The sequence below is a fragment of the Podarcis raffonei genome, chromosome 7 (assembly GCF_027172205.1).
Source record: "Podarcis raffonei isolate rPodRaf1 chromosome 7, rPodRaf1.pri, whole genome shotgun sequence".
Lineage (NCBI taxonomy): Eukaryota > Metazoa > Chordata > Lepidosauria > Squamata > Lacertidae > Podarcis > Podarcis raffonei.
The window spans coordinates 76,920,971-76,936,426 of NC_070608.1; the positions used below are offsets into that span (position 1 = coordinate 76,920,971).

General features: G+C 42.4%; 1 protein-coding gene across 1 annotated transcript in view; it reads left to right on the top strand.

Annotated features, from left to right (window-relative positions):
* The window catches only part of RETREG1 (reticulophagy regulator 1), a 43,647-nt gene that overhangs the window by 5,166 nt on the left and 23,025 nt on the right, over positions 1-15,456 (top strand). Inside the window, exons 2-3 of the mRNA XM_053397127.1 lie at positions 4,749-4,855; positions 5,304-5,334. Of these exons, the coding sequence (XP_053253102.1) occupies positions 4,749-4,855; positions 5,304-5,334 (138 nt within the window). The remainder of the gene's footprint in view (positions 1-4,748; positions 4,856-5,303; positions 5,335-15,456) is intronic.

Consider the following 15,456-nt stretch of genomic DNA (forward strand, 5'->3'; position numbering starts at 1 on the left):
GAGCCTAACCATGTGCAGGATGGGAGCATCATCAGAGACAAGTTATGCACTATTCTGTTCTTATGAAACAGCTATAAGAATATAAGAGCTTTGCTGGATCGGACCAAAATCTAGTTCCACATCCTGCTTCTCAGCAGCAGCACAGCCGATGCCTCCATTAAGCCCATATGCAGGGCTTGAAAGCAATACCCACTTTTGCTTGTATTCCCAGTTGCTGGTATAGAGAGGCGTACTGCCTCTGAAACTGGATAATAGCCACTGATAGGCCTATCTTGTGTGGATTTGTCTAATCTTTAAAAACCATCTAAGCCGGTGGCCATTACCACTTATTTTGCCAGGGAATTCCAGTACTGTATTATGTGAAATACATTCTTTTGACTGTTCTAACCCTGATGACCACCAGTTTCTTTGCATTCTACAGTGTTCAGAGATGGACTTCTTACTCTCATCTTTCTTTGCACGATGCATAATTATACAAACTTCCATTATACCCTTCCACTTATGCTTTCCCCACTCAGCTTAAAAAAATTCTGAAAGCTTTAGCTTTTCCTCATAGGGCTGATTCTCTTGATAACCTTTGTTGTGTTTTTCTGCGCCTTCCTCTGCTTTTGGAGGCAGGGCAAGCAGCATTATGCACATGTGCATAGATTGTACGACAGCACTGTGGTACTGCCAGTTCTGTTTTCAAGCCTCTCCTAATGATCCTCATATGGAATTTGCCCTTTTTCACAGCTGCTGCATGCAGAGTTGACATTTTTACTGAGCTACCTTCCATGACCTAAAGATCTTTCCTAGTTGGTTACTTGGTTAATGCTGGCTCTTTTCCAGCTACTAGCCCCAGGGAGGCTGTGCAGATTTGGACAGGGGTCTGGGTTTGGAGTGCATGAAGGCAAACCAGCTCCAGTCTGTGTGGAGCCTTGCAACTCACTTTTTTGGGGGGTGTGAATGAGTTCTCCCAGACTAGGAACTATCAGTGAAGGTGCAAATAATGTTGGTTTTTAAGAGTACACTTTACCAGCTAAGGCTTGTTTCAGACTGCTTTCTATTGAATCGTATTTTATCTGTTGTATTTTAAATTGCTGGTATTTTAGTTTTTGTAACTCGATTACTCTGTGATTTTAATTATCTTTTTGTAAGCTTAATAAACATAAAGAAAATAAAGAAAAAACATCCCTGTCTTCCACAAGCACTCCATTGTTGTCTAATGGCTCAAATGCCATGCTGACTGATTTCCTGCTTCTGACGTATTTACAAACATTTTATATTTTCGGTCTTAAACATTTTCTAAATATGTCCATCACATTATTTTATTTTTATTGCTTATTGTCAATTAGCATTAGCCAACGTATTTGCTCCCTTTTGTTTTTCTTATTTGGGCATCCATTTTCACCTGCGGCACAGCTGCTGCACCTTTCTTCCCAGCCCTTGGGCTGAACAGACATGAGGTTCCAGGTGGAAGGGAATAAGAAACATGCATACATTGGGCTGTTCAATTGCAAGCAATTTGGGAGGGAGGGAGCTGGATTGAAATCCAGCCAAATTTTCTGAAAGCAGCCTTTTTATAACTTTCTTGCTTCTGGTTGTCAACTATATTTGCATCCTTTGGCAGGCCTTGGGGGGTGGGGAGATCTGCACGGCTTGCCTGTTGGTACATTTCCTTGTTTGTTGCATATATTCTAGCTGAGCATTTGATCGATGGTTTTAAAATTTATTTCCAAGCGTCTTGGAAAAAAGCTAACCTCTGCTCTCTCAAAAGCTTCCTTTTCACTAACCCTCTCACTTCTGAGATGTTTTGTCTTTTGAAATAAAGTGTGACTCTGTTGAGCTTTTTTGGCAACTTTTCATGGACATACATTTTGAACTTGTTAGCACTTTGATCCCTGTTCTCAGTTGACTTGAGTACTCTGAAATCTTGTACTAGGCACTGGGCACCACTCAAGACTATGGCCAGGAAGGGTTCATGGGCCACCTCCAAGGCATAGTCATGGATTGCATCAGGAAACATTTTTCTGATTACTCAAGTGTGCATCTTCCTCAGTCAGTGTGAAAGAAGTTGAAGACACTGATTATTATAAAACTTTCTCCTTTGGATCCTGATTCCCCACCTCCCATCTGAAGACCACTTTCACTGCTTTGATCAGGAAAGCAATAATATCTCTCTGGCATAAAATAATTTTTTTGCATCTGGCACTTATACCCATAGTTCTTGTTTGTTCCTATTAGAAGTTTTCTAGTATGTTGCACTCCATGCCTTCTTTGGCATGCCTCCGCTAAGCCCTACACTACACCGTCTTTCCTATAGACATTGTATCCAGGGATGCTACTACTGTACTTACTCTCTACACTTTTCCAATATTCCTGTTAGATTTATATTCTCATTCAGCACCAAGTACTCTAACTTTCCCCCACCTTGCCATAGAGGCTTCTAATATTACCCAATTAAGCTCCCATCCGTTGTGTCCCACTCCAGATGTTTTTGATGTCTACATTTTACCCCCAAACACCTTGACTTTTTAAAGCAGCTGCCATGCTCTTGGCTTGTATATAAAAATTGAAGTAAAGGTAAAGGTACCCCTGCCCGTACGGGCCAGTCATGTCCGACTCTGAGGTTGCGCGCCATCTCGCTTAAGAGGCCGGGGGCCAGCGCTGTCCGAAGACACTTCCGGGTCACGTGGCCAGCGTGACAAGCTGCATCTGGCGAGCCAGCGCAGCACACGGAAACGCCGTTTACCTTCCCGCTAGTAAGCGGTCCCTATTTATCTACTTGCACCCGGGGGTGCTTTCGAACTGCTAGGTTGGCAGGCGCTGAGACCGAGCAGCGGGAGCGCACCCCGCCGCGGGGATTCGAACCGCCGACCTGACGATCGGCAAGTCCTAGGCGCTGAGGTTTTACCCACAGTGCCACCCGTGTCCCGATATAAAAATTGAAGGCTTCCTCTAATCAGCTGCCACTGATGGCAGAAAAGACTCAGAGTGCTGGATGTCTAGTTGCTTTGCCCCTGTGTCGTTCTTCCCCTCCAAGAAAACAAAAGTTGCAGGCACTGCATACTCTTGACAGGAGCAGCTCTTTCCTGAGGGAGAGGGGTATCTTCTAGCCTCTTTGTCTCTCTCCTTTCCACTGCTGGCTAGGAAAGGTAAGCTGCATGATAAGTATAAATGGAAAAGGCCAGCCAGGGATGATGACACCTTCCTGTTTGCAAGGAGATGTGCTCCTCTCAAGATGGGTGTGGCAGTTGGGGCTCTCTTCTTCAGGAAAAGGCAAGCCAGGAGTCACTATTTCAAGCCTGTTTTGCCTCTCCTGCCTTTAGAGCAGGCGTGGGGAACCTTTGATCATCCAGATGTTACTAAACTAAAACTCCTGTCCCTAGTTCAGCAACATCTGGAGGGGCTAATGTTGCCTCACCTGCTCTAGAGGCAGCTAGTGGGAAGGAACTTCCATGATTTTCAAGAAATAAAGAAGGGATTTGGAGAACAGCTTTAGAAAATGATATCAAGCTGGTGGAGCCATGTTCTCCTTTTAGACTGCTTTTCCAGGATAGCAGCATAGCATCTTGCCCAGTTCTCTCTCTAGGAAGGAGTTCATTGAGATTGAAAATAACTGCAGTTATGTCATGAGCAATGTGTATCGAATCAATGGTAAATATTTATTTTGCCTTATTTCTAGGCTGCCCTTCAATACTAGGTTCTCAAGGTGGAGTACCTATTTCTTAAAAAAACCCACAGATATAAAATTCAGTATTAAAAATTGGCATTAAAAATGAATGTAACAGAAAGCAGTGGTCACAGAAGTTCAGCAGCAAAACTAGATAAAACCATGCTCCAAACAACTTATACTGCATGCTAGAATTTTTTTTGGGGGGGGGGGATTTAAGCCTTTGCCTGATACCAGAATGTTATCAGTGTTGTCACCAGGCAGAGAGCAGAATATAAATCTCAATGAGAAAAAAGGAAGGAGGAGAGGAAATGAGAGCTAGTAAGGCTCCTCACAAACATATGAAGCATTTTTGTGCAACTGTGAAGATAGAAACTTGAGTGTAATTAGTGTTTGAATGAATAAATGCTTTTTATAGTTGGGTGTAGCATTTTCAACCATGTCTCCCAGATGTTAAAACTTGTCAGTTGGGGCCATCTGGTATTTCATTGGCAAATCTCCCCTTTTCCTGCTCGCCAGCATAAGAATAACCTGTATATGCTGGTCTTTTTCCTGGTGTTTCACATTATATCACATAGCCTTACAGCAGCTATGTAATATGGACATTTTTATTACCAGGTCAGGGAAGGGGTTCATGACACAAGTGTGAGACAGGTGCTGCCCTGCTCTACAAAACATAGAGGTTTGTGGCTGATGAGTGTTGACAGAGCTGGCGTAGTATAGTGACTAAGAGTTCTGTTAAGACTCACCAGCTATGAGACTCTACCTTTTGTGGAGTAGGAAAGTAACATTTGTGTCATGAGCCCATTGATTAGTCTCTGCAGTCTGATGATAATGGCCTGCTATTTCTTTAACTCCCTAATTCCAGATTGTTAGGCCTTTCTCCTTCATCAGTGACAGCCTTCCCCAAGCTGGTCAGCCCTTCAGATATTCAGTACCCCACTCCCACCACGCTGTGGTCAGGAATGATGGAGGGCACCAGCTTGGGGGGAGGCTCTTTATGATGTTAAGTTACCTGACTTGCTCTTGTGCTTTCATATGGCAAGGAAACTTTATATATCTGCATGGTAAAATGGTTTTTCTCTTCTCCTCCTAGGTTCCTTGCACTGACTCCTTGGAGACTGTATCATCTAATTTCACATGTACTCCTTGGCGTTGTAATGCTGCAGATCATGCAGGATTTGGTCTTGTCTAGAGAAAGAGGTAATACACTGCTCAGTATCTGTTTAACATTCAAATGTTTATCAGCAATGTATGGAAACCTGTCAATATCCCTTTATCCTTATAACTGCAGTACTAAAATTTTATGGTAAGCTTCTGTGAGGATTATGTTAAGTAGAAAGGTAGGTTAATATTATTAGCTTGCTAAAGACTTTCTGAACAGTGTCTCCTATTGCATACATTTATTCTTTGACATATTCAAATGCACCAGTCTCCTATAGTATGTAGACCAAGAACACATTCTAGAGGTCTAGTATAGGTTTATTCTAGGGCTCAGGTTTGCACAGTGGGATATGATTTCTTTCAGTAGAACATCAGGCCCCAATTTTGCATTTTTATAGTTTAGTTAATACAAGAGAATGTGTGCATATACTATAAACATTGGACCATATGCAGAAAAATATCTTATTTATCCTTACCTTGTTTTCAGGTGCACAATTGTGGAGAAGCCTCACTGACCGGTAAGTGTTAGTGTTATATTGCTGGTGACTACTAAATATTAGAACTTTAAAATTGTACAGTGGTACCTTGGGTTACATACGCTTCAGGTTACATACGCTTCAGGTTATAGACTCCGCTAACCCAGAAATAGTGGTTCAGGTTAAGAACTTTGCTTCAGGATAAGAACAGAAATTGTGCTCCGGCGGCGCGACAGAAGCAGGAGGCCCCATTAGCTAAAGTGGTGCTTCAGGTTAAGAACAGTTTCAGGTTAAGAACGGACCTCTGGAACGAATTAAGTACTTAACCCACGGTACCACTGTATTGGGACATTAAGCACTTTAGCTCTAGAATAGATCTTACTTTCTGTCTAGATTAGCCTTTATTTATAGGACATTCTCCTACCCATATTTCTGTATTGACAAGGTCCTTCTAGATACCTAGATACCCTCTAGGGATACCTAGAGCTTTGTAGCCTCTAGTCCTGTTAGCCTACTTGAAATATTTTAAGTATCCTGATCCCAAGCTTTATACAGGCTTGTACACCAGAGCCAATACATACAATATTGTAATTGCATTATGTGTGTGTGGCAGTTTGGGGCACAAAAAGGATAAAGTGAGATTTGCAATGTGGCTCATCCCTTAACCCAGCAGTGGAAGTGTTGTGAATGAGCTATAGAACCATGTGCTCCATTTCCCCTGCCACCATTAATCGCGGTTCAGCATTATGCCTGTACTTAGGTTTTCATGATTAATGTTAACCAGTGTTCACTCCTAACTCAAAATCGAAAACCAGGTTTTCAGATTTCAATACACCATTGTGGTGCATTGCATTTGATCATGGTAGACTCAGGTGACCTTCTTGTTGACTTCAGATAAAATTCTACCTTTTTTCTTTTGTAGTTTCATGACTTAATATTTTAAGTGCGTTTTATTTTCTGGTACAGTTTATGTTAGTGCCAAGAATGTTAGATAGGTATTGAGGTGCAGGGTAGGGAATGAAGAAAGAGAAGGTGAGGGTTTCTTTATATCTGAACACATCTGTATTGTTTGTTCCAAAGTTGTACCATGTCTTTTTGTGGTACGGTGGTACCTCGGGTTACGTACGCTTCAGGTTACATACGCTTCAGGTTACAGATTCTGCTAACCCAGAAATAGTACCTCGGGTTGAGAACTTTGCTTCAGGCTGAGAACAGAAATCGCACGGCGGCGGTGCAGCAACAGTGCAAGGCTAAAGTGGTGCTTCAGGTTAAGGACAGTTTCAGGTTAAGAGCAGACCTCTGGAACGAATTAAGTACGTAACCAGAGGTACCACTGTACTTTTCATATTCCTGACACTCCTCAGTTGTACTATCCTTTATTCTGTTATACAGTATGTGAATGTTTCATCTGCTTACCACACTTTATGTGGGCTGCATTTTACCAATGGAGTGACCTACAGGTATAAAAGAAACTTCTAGTCACAGATCAGCAGTGATTTTTTTTTTGTGTGTGTGTGTGTGTCTACATGCACTTTCTCAGCCCCTTTCTGGCCCCTCCCATCTCTGCCTTTCATAGTTGTCAATACAGGGCACAACTGCAAGTGTTTTAGATAACAATATCCTTCAGAGAACATCTAACATTCATATCGTCTCACTAATTGGGCACATAGCTATGATTACCGTCATTAACAGAAGCTAAAAGAAAAAATGGACCCTGCCCATAGTTGTTTACTTTTGACCAAGTGGAAGAATGGCTGTTTGCTGGGGGTTTGCAGGCTCTTCCAACTGTCTCTGGTTTTGGTTTTACAGGAATGGGCCATATGTTTGGAAGCTGGTCTGAAGTTCCAGTAGAGGGCAGCAGAGTGTTATTTCCTTATTTTGGTAGATCGTGGTCAATCTCTGGCTCCCTTTCCTTAGTTCAGCTAAAACTCATTCCTGCCAGGCCCCTACGCCATGCCCTCCATTGCTGTATGATCTCTGGAAGGGAAGACGGAGCTTTCTCTGTGTTTTGATCTGTAGTGATGTTTTTGTGGGTGACTTACCCCTTTGTCCCTTGAGTTTAACTCCCTCCCCAATGAAACTCCCCTCCCAAAGCTTTTATAGGGCTTTTCTCCTATAGATCACTGCCAGTTTTTAATTCTGAGATCACAGTCTCTTGAGAGTTGGCCACCCCTGCTGTAGAACAATGTTTCCCAAACTTTTTTCTATCGAGGCTGCTGCAGAATGGTTAATAAAAACCCCTTGTGTATATTTGAAATAATAAATTGAGGGGCACATATCCTTTTAGGTGGCCAGATATGGTTCACTGTTTTTAACTGTGTTAAAAAGGAAAGATTTGGAAATCTTTATCCTTGCAAATAGAAATCCCGCTCTCAACCTGATATTAATGGAACTCTTGGAACTGGAATCCTGAGAGTGCGTGACATAAAGCATATACAAAAACAAATCAAAGTGTAGCACCTTAAAGACCTAAGAAATGCATTGCGGCAGAAGGTTTTGTGGAGTCAATACTACTTTATCAGATGCATTAGTGAATTCTTAGTTGGTGGGTATATAAAGGAGACAATGGTAAGGTGAGGTTGAATGGCAAGGAGATGCAAACATGAAACTGGTGATAATTAGAGCTTAAATATATGTTAAGTAGGCGCACATTTTAACCTCTTACAGTACCAGCTTGCTGAGGTAATTGTATTAGCACCTGTAGTGTGGCAAGGAACCATTGAAACAGTCATGGGTAGCATAGATAAGCAGATATTTGGTAAGCTAATTTAATACAGGTAGTGTGATTTAACACAGGTAGAAATGGAGGCAGTGACAGATTTTACCTTCTTGGACTCCATGATCACTGCAGATGGTGACAGTAGTCACGAAATTAAAAGACACCTGCTTCTTGGGAGAAAAGCAATGACAGACCTAGATAGCATCTTAAAAAGCAGAGACATCACCTTGCCAACAAAGGTCCATATAGTTAAAGCTATGGTTTTCCCAGTAGTGATGTATGGAAGTGAGAGCTGCACCATAAAGAAGGCTGATCGCCGAAGAATTGATGCTTTTGAATTATGGTGCTGGAGGAGACTCTTGAGAGTCCCATGGACTGCAAGAAGATCAAACCTATCCAGTCTTAAGGAAATCAGCCCTGAATTCTCACTGGAAGGACAGATCCTGAAGCTGAGGCTCCAATACTTTGGCCATGTTCTCAAAACTACCAACATGAATTTGACGGAACTGTGGGAGGCAGTGGAAAACAGGAGTGCCTGGCGTGCTCTGGTCCATGGGGTCACGAAGAGTCGGACATGACTAAATGACTAAGCAACAACAGTGTGACTTTTTAAAAAAACACCTTTGCCTTGATTTAACACATGGGTGATGGCATTGGACTACCTGATGAATTGTTTCATGTTCACCTGTTTCATGTTGTATTCTACCTCTGAAGCTCCTTTACTCCTAGGAGTTTGACTCTTGTATTTTGCCTCTGGAAATATGTCCAAATGAATTCTTTGCGTAAATGTAATGGCAGAGGGGGTGCTTTTCTGGCGTGTTTTCATTGCTACAACAACATAGCTCAGAACAGCAACTGTGGAGACCTGGTATTCTATCAGACTCCTTTTCAAGCTGATGCACATAAATTTATATCCACTGCCTCCTCCTCCTCCTTCTCCTTTATTTTGTTCCTTATCTTCCTACTACCTCTGTTGAAAACACAAGGCTGGATTTTAAATACTTCCACAGAGATCTAAGATTCACAGGAACACAATTTAATGAATAGAAGCCTCTTTCCCATTGTTTAAGAAAGGTGTGGTATGTTTGTTTTTTAAACTTGTATATTTTTATTTGAACTTCAGTTACATTTTTTATATGTTATCTGTTAACTGTTTACAGAAAATGGAAAATCGTACTAAAGTTCAGTGAGGAAGAAACAAGGTTTTGATTTGTTTGTAGGCAAAGACTGGCTTTGTTGAAGTTTGAAAGATTATCATGTGGCTGTTGGATTTTTAATAGTCAGAAAAGTGTGAGAGAGTGAGGCTTGTGAAGTACAAAAGGGTAGAGCCCAGAATGGCTATTGCTGGAGAATAAAAATGTAGCCTTGTGACCTTTTCTTGTATCCTGGTTTTCGAAACACAAGCATTGGATTACAAAACACTCTATGGGAATTATTTACAGAAGGCACAAGAACCTGGAACAGCAGCAGCTGAGGTTCATGTGCAAACATCCGGGTTATGACGACATGGAGGGTGTGCTTCTCCTTCAGCACTTCTGATTAGTCACTAACTTCAGCAGGAATGTCCTGGAACGAGCTTATCATAGCATGTGAACACATCAGCAGAATAACATGTTTATTTCCTTTCAAGAGTTTCAGCATCCCCTCTGCTCATATGCAGCATTGTGTTTTATGCAGCTCTGCATAGAAGCACAGCACATTGCAACACAGTTTCTGTGAAGCCATTTCCCTAGAAAATGGTAGACATCCAATGTGTTTATGTGCCATAAATCACTTACGACTTTGAAGTGGTGCGCTGTTTCTGTTTGTAGCATGTTCCCTACTATAATCCGCTATAGAAAACAACAGTGTCTGTCCTTGCTTAAGCTCTCGGCAGCATTCCCTGCAAGCCCTTCTCCCTAATCCCAGTGTCTGCAAGACTGATTTTAGCTTGGGATCTTTTTATACCTGAATATGTAGCAAGCACTCTTGTGTTTGCCAGTCTTTGGGGGCCTGTGGGCACAGCTGCAGACTGGAGAAACTGTTGTGAGCACCACACACAAAAACACGACAAGTACACACTGCAGCCTACTCGATTGGCCACAAAAATACTGTTTTAAACCTAGCTTGGGGAGGTGTGGAGAAACAGCAGTACAAGGCCGGAAGGTAAACAACGTTTTCGTGCGCTCTGTTTTCCATCACGGTGTTCTGTTGCTCCAGAAGCAGTTAGTCCTGCTGGCCACATGACACGGAAAGCTGTCCGTGGACAAACGCCAACTCCCTTGGCCTGAAAGTAAAATGAGCACCACAATCCCATACAGTGGTACCTCGCAAGACGAATGCCTCGCAAGACGGAAAACTCGCAAGAAGAAAGAGTTTTCCGTTTTTCGAGGTGCTTCGCCAGACAAATTTCCCTATGGGCTTCCTTCGCAAGACGAAAGCCCATAGGGAAATCTCCAGGGACAGCGGGGAAGCGCAGCGCGTCTTCCCCACTGTCCTCGGACCTCCTCCGAAGGCTGGCGGTGGGGCGGAGAGACCTCCTCCCGCCGCCAGCCTTTGGAAGGCTGCTCCGAAGGCTGGCGGTGGGGCGGAGAGACCTCCTCCCCCCGCCAGGCTTTGGAAGGCTCCTCCGAAGGCTGGCGGTGGGGCGGAGAGCCCTTCTCCCCGCGCCAGCCTTCGGATGGCTGTTCTGAAGGCTGGCGGTGGACCGCCAGCCTTCAGAACAGGTCCGGGGACAGAGGAGAAGCGCAACGCGCCTTCCCCTCTGTTCCCGGACCTGTCCTGAAGACTTGCGGTGGGAGGAGGGTTTTCCTTCCCACCGCCAACATTCAGAATGCTGTTCTTAATGTTGGCGGTGGGGAGGAAAAACCCTCCTCCCACCGCAAGCCCCGGGAACAGAGGAGAAGCGCTGCACGCCTTCCCCTCTGTTCCCGGACCTGTCCTGAAGACTTGCGGTGGGAGGAGGGTTTTCCTTCCCACTGCCAACATTCAGAATGCTGTTCTGAATGTTGGCGGTGGGGAGGAAAGCCCTTCTCACCGCAAGCTCCAGGAACAGAGGAGAAGCGCAGCGCGCCTCCCCCTCTGTTCCCGGACCTGTCCTGAAGGCTTGCGGTGGGGAGAAAAGCCCTTCTCCGCACCGCCAGCCCGTTAAACGGTTTCCATAGGAACGCATTAATTGATTTTCAATGCATTCCTATGGGAAACCGTGCTTCGCAAGACAAAAAACTCGCAAGAAGAAAAAACTCGCGGAACGAATTAATTTCGTCTTGCGAGGTACCACTGTAGTCAAGTTTGACTGGTCTTAACCGTCCAGGGGTCCTTTACCTCCTTTTACCTCTAGAATCACCCTCTGAAAATCTTAACACCCAATAAAATCAGTAGGAATGAAGATGGTCCTACGTAAAAGGCCTCTGCAGGTGCCACATGATATGTCCCCATGTACAGAATGCTACACAACCTTTCTGCTATAAAGCTTTGTTATGAAATGTGTAATACCCAAATGTCTGTTTTGAAATATTGCTGTAATAACTATGTCATATTCTCAACATGTATAGAATAGTTTAAATATTGCTGTAATAACTATGTCATATTCTCAACATGTATAGAATAGTTTAAAGTCTTTTCCTCTATGATGAGAAGTAGCTGATTTGTAGTTGGTTCCAGAATGCAGTGGAGGATTGATCCACTGATATTAGCAATGGTTTAGCTGGCATCTTGGTCAGCTTTTGGCCTAGGAATCCTTTTAGCATTCCTACAGAGGGAAATTGGCAAGTAGATGATTGGCTTGAAAACAGTGTAGATAAACATTTGTGGTAATAGTGACATGCTGCAGCCATAGAGTCACATTGTGCAGCCTATATGGTGCGAATGGTAAAGAGGCATTTCTTTCTACTGCTGTTCTGTCCTATGGAGTGCTGCTGCACAAATCTCTTCCACATGCCTGTTGCAATCCACACTGTACCTGTTAGAAGCAGAGTTACCTACAGACTGTTGTGACATGTTTACTAGGCATTTACAAACCTCCTCCAAATCAGTAGATTGATGTGAATATTTTTTTAAAAACACTTTAAAGTCTATTTCATATAATTCTCCTTATTCTCCTTCTGATTATTATGAGCAAAAACAGAAGTCCCTCATTATACAGTGGTACCTCGGGTTATAGACGCTTCAGGTTACAGACTCTGCTAACCCAGAAATAGTACCTCGGGTTAAGAACTTTGCTTCAGGATGAGAACAGAAATTGCACGGCAGTGGCACGGCAGCAGGGGGAGGCCCCATTAGCTAAAGTAGTGCTTCAGGTTAAGAACAGTTTCAGGTTAAGAACAGACCTCCAGAACAAATTAAGTTCTTAACCTGAGGTACCACTGTAATTGTAATTGACAGGACATGTAGTTTGTCCCTTGCAAAATATGCCCAAACTGTTTAGAAACTAAATTCCCTTTCATAGACATATTTCCCTTAAGGAAAATTTTTATCAGTTTACATGGAAAGCCCCTTCTGTAGCCAGTAGCACGCTCCAGTTGACACTAAGAAACAACAAACTTTAGAAGACCACATTTTCTAAGTGTTTCAGAGGACAGGTCTAATAATATCTGGATTAGTGATTCAGGCCAACTGTGTGACCGACTTGGGTGGTTCCTTTCTTTCCTTTCTGGACGTGAATAGGGTTTGATTTTCAAGGATGCTTTTCTGGACACCATGGCAACTATCATGTGTTGCTAGAGCATTTCTGTTCCAGCTGGCTTTCTATAGGATCTGAGAATCATGTTATAGTTGCTTGTATTACTCCTGCATACAACTGATATTTTGGTGTTTTTAGCATAATTTTATGTCTAACTTTTAAAGGCACATATATTTAGCTGTTTAGCTTTGTGTTTCCATTACAGTAGTGCTGCCCTTTTTGAAAGGGCATGGTGTTAAGCAAACAAAGAAACAATAATGCTTCCAGATAAGCTTCTTCAGCCTTGATAAATAATTAAGCTTGAAGTGTAGCAGTGACCAAAGGTGGTCACCTTGCAGTGCTTGCAGGAAAAATGAAGAATGAAGTTCCAAGTCCCAGAACATCACAGGAAAGTTTTTCTAGTTGTAATACCTTATGTGCCTTCATTGCTCTGTGACACTTCTTTCTGTAACAAATTCAGAGAATGCGATAGTGCGGCAAATTAGGTATTTACCTGTTTATATTCTAATAAAATTGAATGGTATAAGTTTCAAGTAAGCATAATTTAAAGAACTTAAAATGGTAGGAGTTGGACAACTTAAGTCCTATTGAGTTTAATGAGAGAATTAAGTTCTACCCTAAATCTCTCCACTAGAATTTAATGTGCTTATTCTTGGCTGGATTATGACAAGTCTTTGCAGTTTCATGTGTTTTCTCTGAGGTCTTAATACATACGCAAACAACTCTGCTTTCATACAGAACTTCATTTTCTTAAAAATTAATAATTAACCTTGGTATGTTACCACTAAGATAATGTCTCCTGGTTGAGGCTGATTTCAAGGCTCCTTGAACATGATGAATTCCCTGTGAATATGGGCTGACTCGGTCTTTGTACAATTGGAAGTTGAGCTGCATGCATTTGAATTAAATGTGCAAAACCTGTTTCCAACATTGTTGTGATTAAGGAAACCTATGTTTAATGAGGAGCTTTGTGTGTGCATTAGAGACCTGACAGAATAAATGTATTATAATAATACAGGAGTAGTATTATCATCATCATTAATTTACTAATCATCTTCTGAACAGCATTGATGTATACTGAAGATAATTAAAAACAGTTAAAAACACAAGAACAGCAAATACATTTCCAAAAAAATGTAGAAGAAATGCCATGTAAAATATCTCTGTTTTTAGAGCATTTGAAAATGAGAACAGCTGAAACCATTCCAAATAATCAGGACCATGCGGTGCATGTTGCAAACTCTACATTTGAATTGGTTCAGTTGAACCAATTACAACAAATTTTGCCTGCGAAGTAGATGGACATTATGTTAAGGCAGCCTAGATTCACTTGGTCATGGCAGTTTGCCTGTGCGATGGATTTATTTGCCGCTACCATTGTCACAGTATAGTTTTGTCTGCTTCGTTGTACTACCTCTAGGCAAGTTGTCTGCTCCTCTAATCATCTTTAAGCCAGTGGTACACAGTGATGGTGGAAGAGAATGCCTGAGAGCAGCTGTGCCTAGCTATCAAGATCAGAGGATGAAAATTAGCCAGCATTTGGAAATATAATAGGCCAACTGAGTAGATCCACCACCACAAAAGAGGCATAGGAGATCAGAGATCTGCACTTTCAGAAGGCAAATGATTCAGTTGGCACCATGTGCAAAAGCTAGGCTACTAACTGGGACCAGTCAGAGGAGACATATCTCAGCAGTTCTTAAACATTTGCACTGCCTGCTGGTCCATTTCTAGAGGCTGCTCAAAATGCTGGTGATCACCTCTTAAAGCACAAATTAGTTTTATATGCATGTACCTCAAGGATTCTGTTGAACCTGCTTGAATGCTCCATTTTTCACCAGTGCCCCAGGTGATGAGCAGGGAGAGGACACTTTATGTGGAATGATTGCCTAGCACCAAGTTTGATGCCTCACTCCTAAAAAGCAGGCGTGAGTTATCTGCTTCCTCTCTCCCAGTATGCCAGTTTGTAGACTATGTTAAGTCAGCTGTCGAACACCCTTGCCCTGCTGAGCAGGAATTGAGCATGGGAACTTGCTATTGAAATTTCCAGTGTCTCTGACCTACCTGCACGGCAAAGTACACTAAGCCCAGTTCTGAAATTGCAATCCTGATTGACTGCTCATGTAGTATGTTGTAATGGGCTTCCTGACAATGCAAATTATATGTCTCATCCCATCTAATAATGTCCAGCGACTATACTTAGTTCCTTGTTTAATCTGAATCACAAAGATTGGGAAACTATATAAACTATATAACCATAAAAATGGGAGAAAGAAATTGCAACCAATGGCCACATAAGAAGGTCTGTTTACCACCACCAGTTTTCCTATAGAAATGAAGCTGTGCCCTTGCGTCTGACTTTGAGGTTCCATTGGCCCAAAGAAGGTGTGGAATGCCTTCAGGAGAGACAACTCTTGTTTCATGAGCTTCAAAAAGTAGCCAAAGATCAAATAGCTAAATTCATACTCAACCTACAAAAGGCAACTTTTTCCATAAGTGACTCTGACAAAGCATTGTATTGGGTAGCTTGTCGTTGCATCTGTAGGATTTTATTTACTGTGGTCAGCCTGACAGTGCACACTTAGACAAAAAATGGTTTACAATCCAAAGCAGGCATCTATAGGTGTATATTAAGGTGTACGTAATTCTGACTTGTATGTGGTAGTAAAATTGCCTGCTGTTTGTGGTGTGCTGCTAGCAGTAACCAGAACTGCACTTTCTCACATGCAGATACCAGCTGATGCCATATTCACATGACACATTTAAAGCACTATGATACCACTTT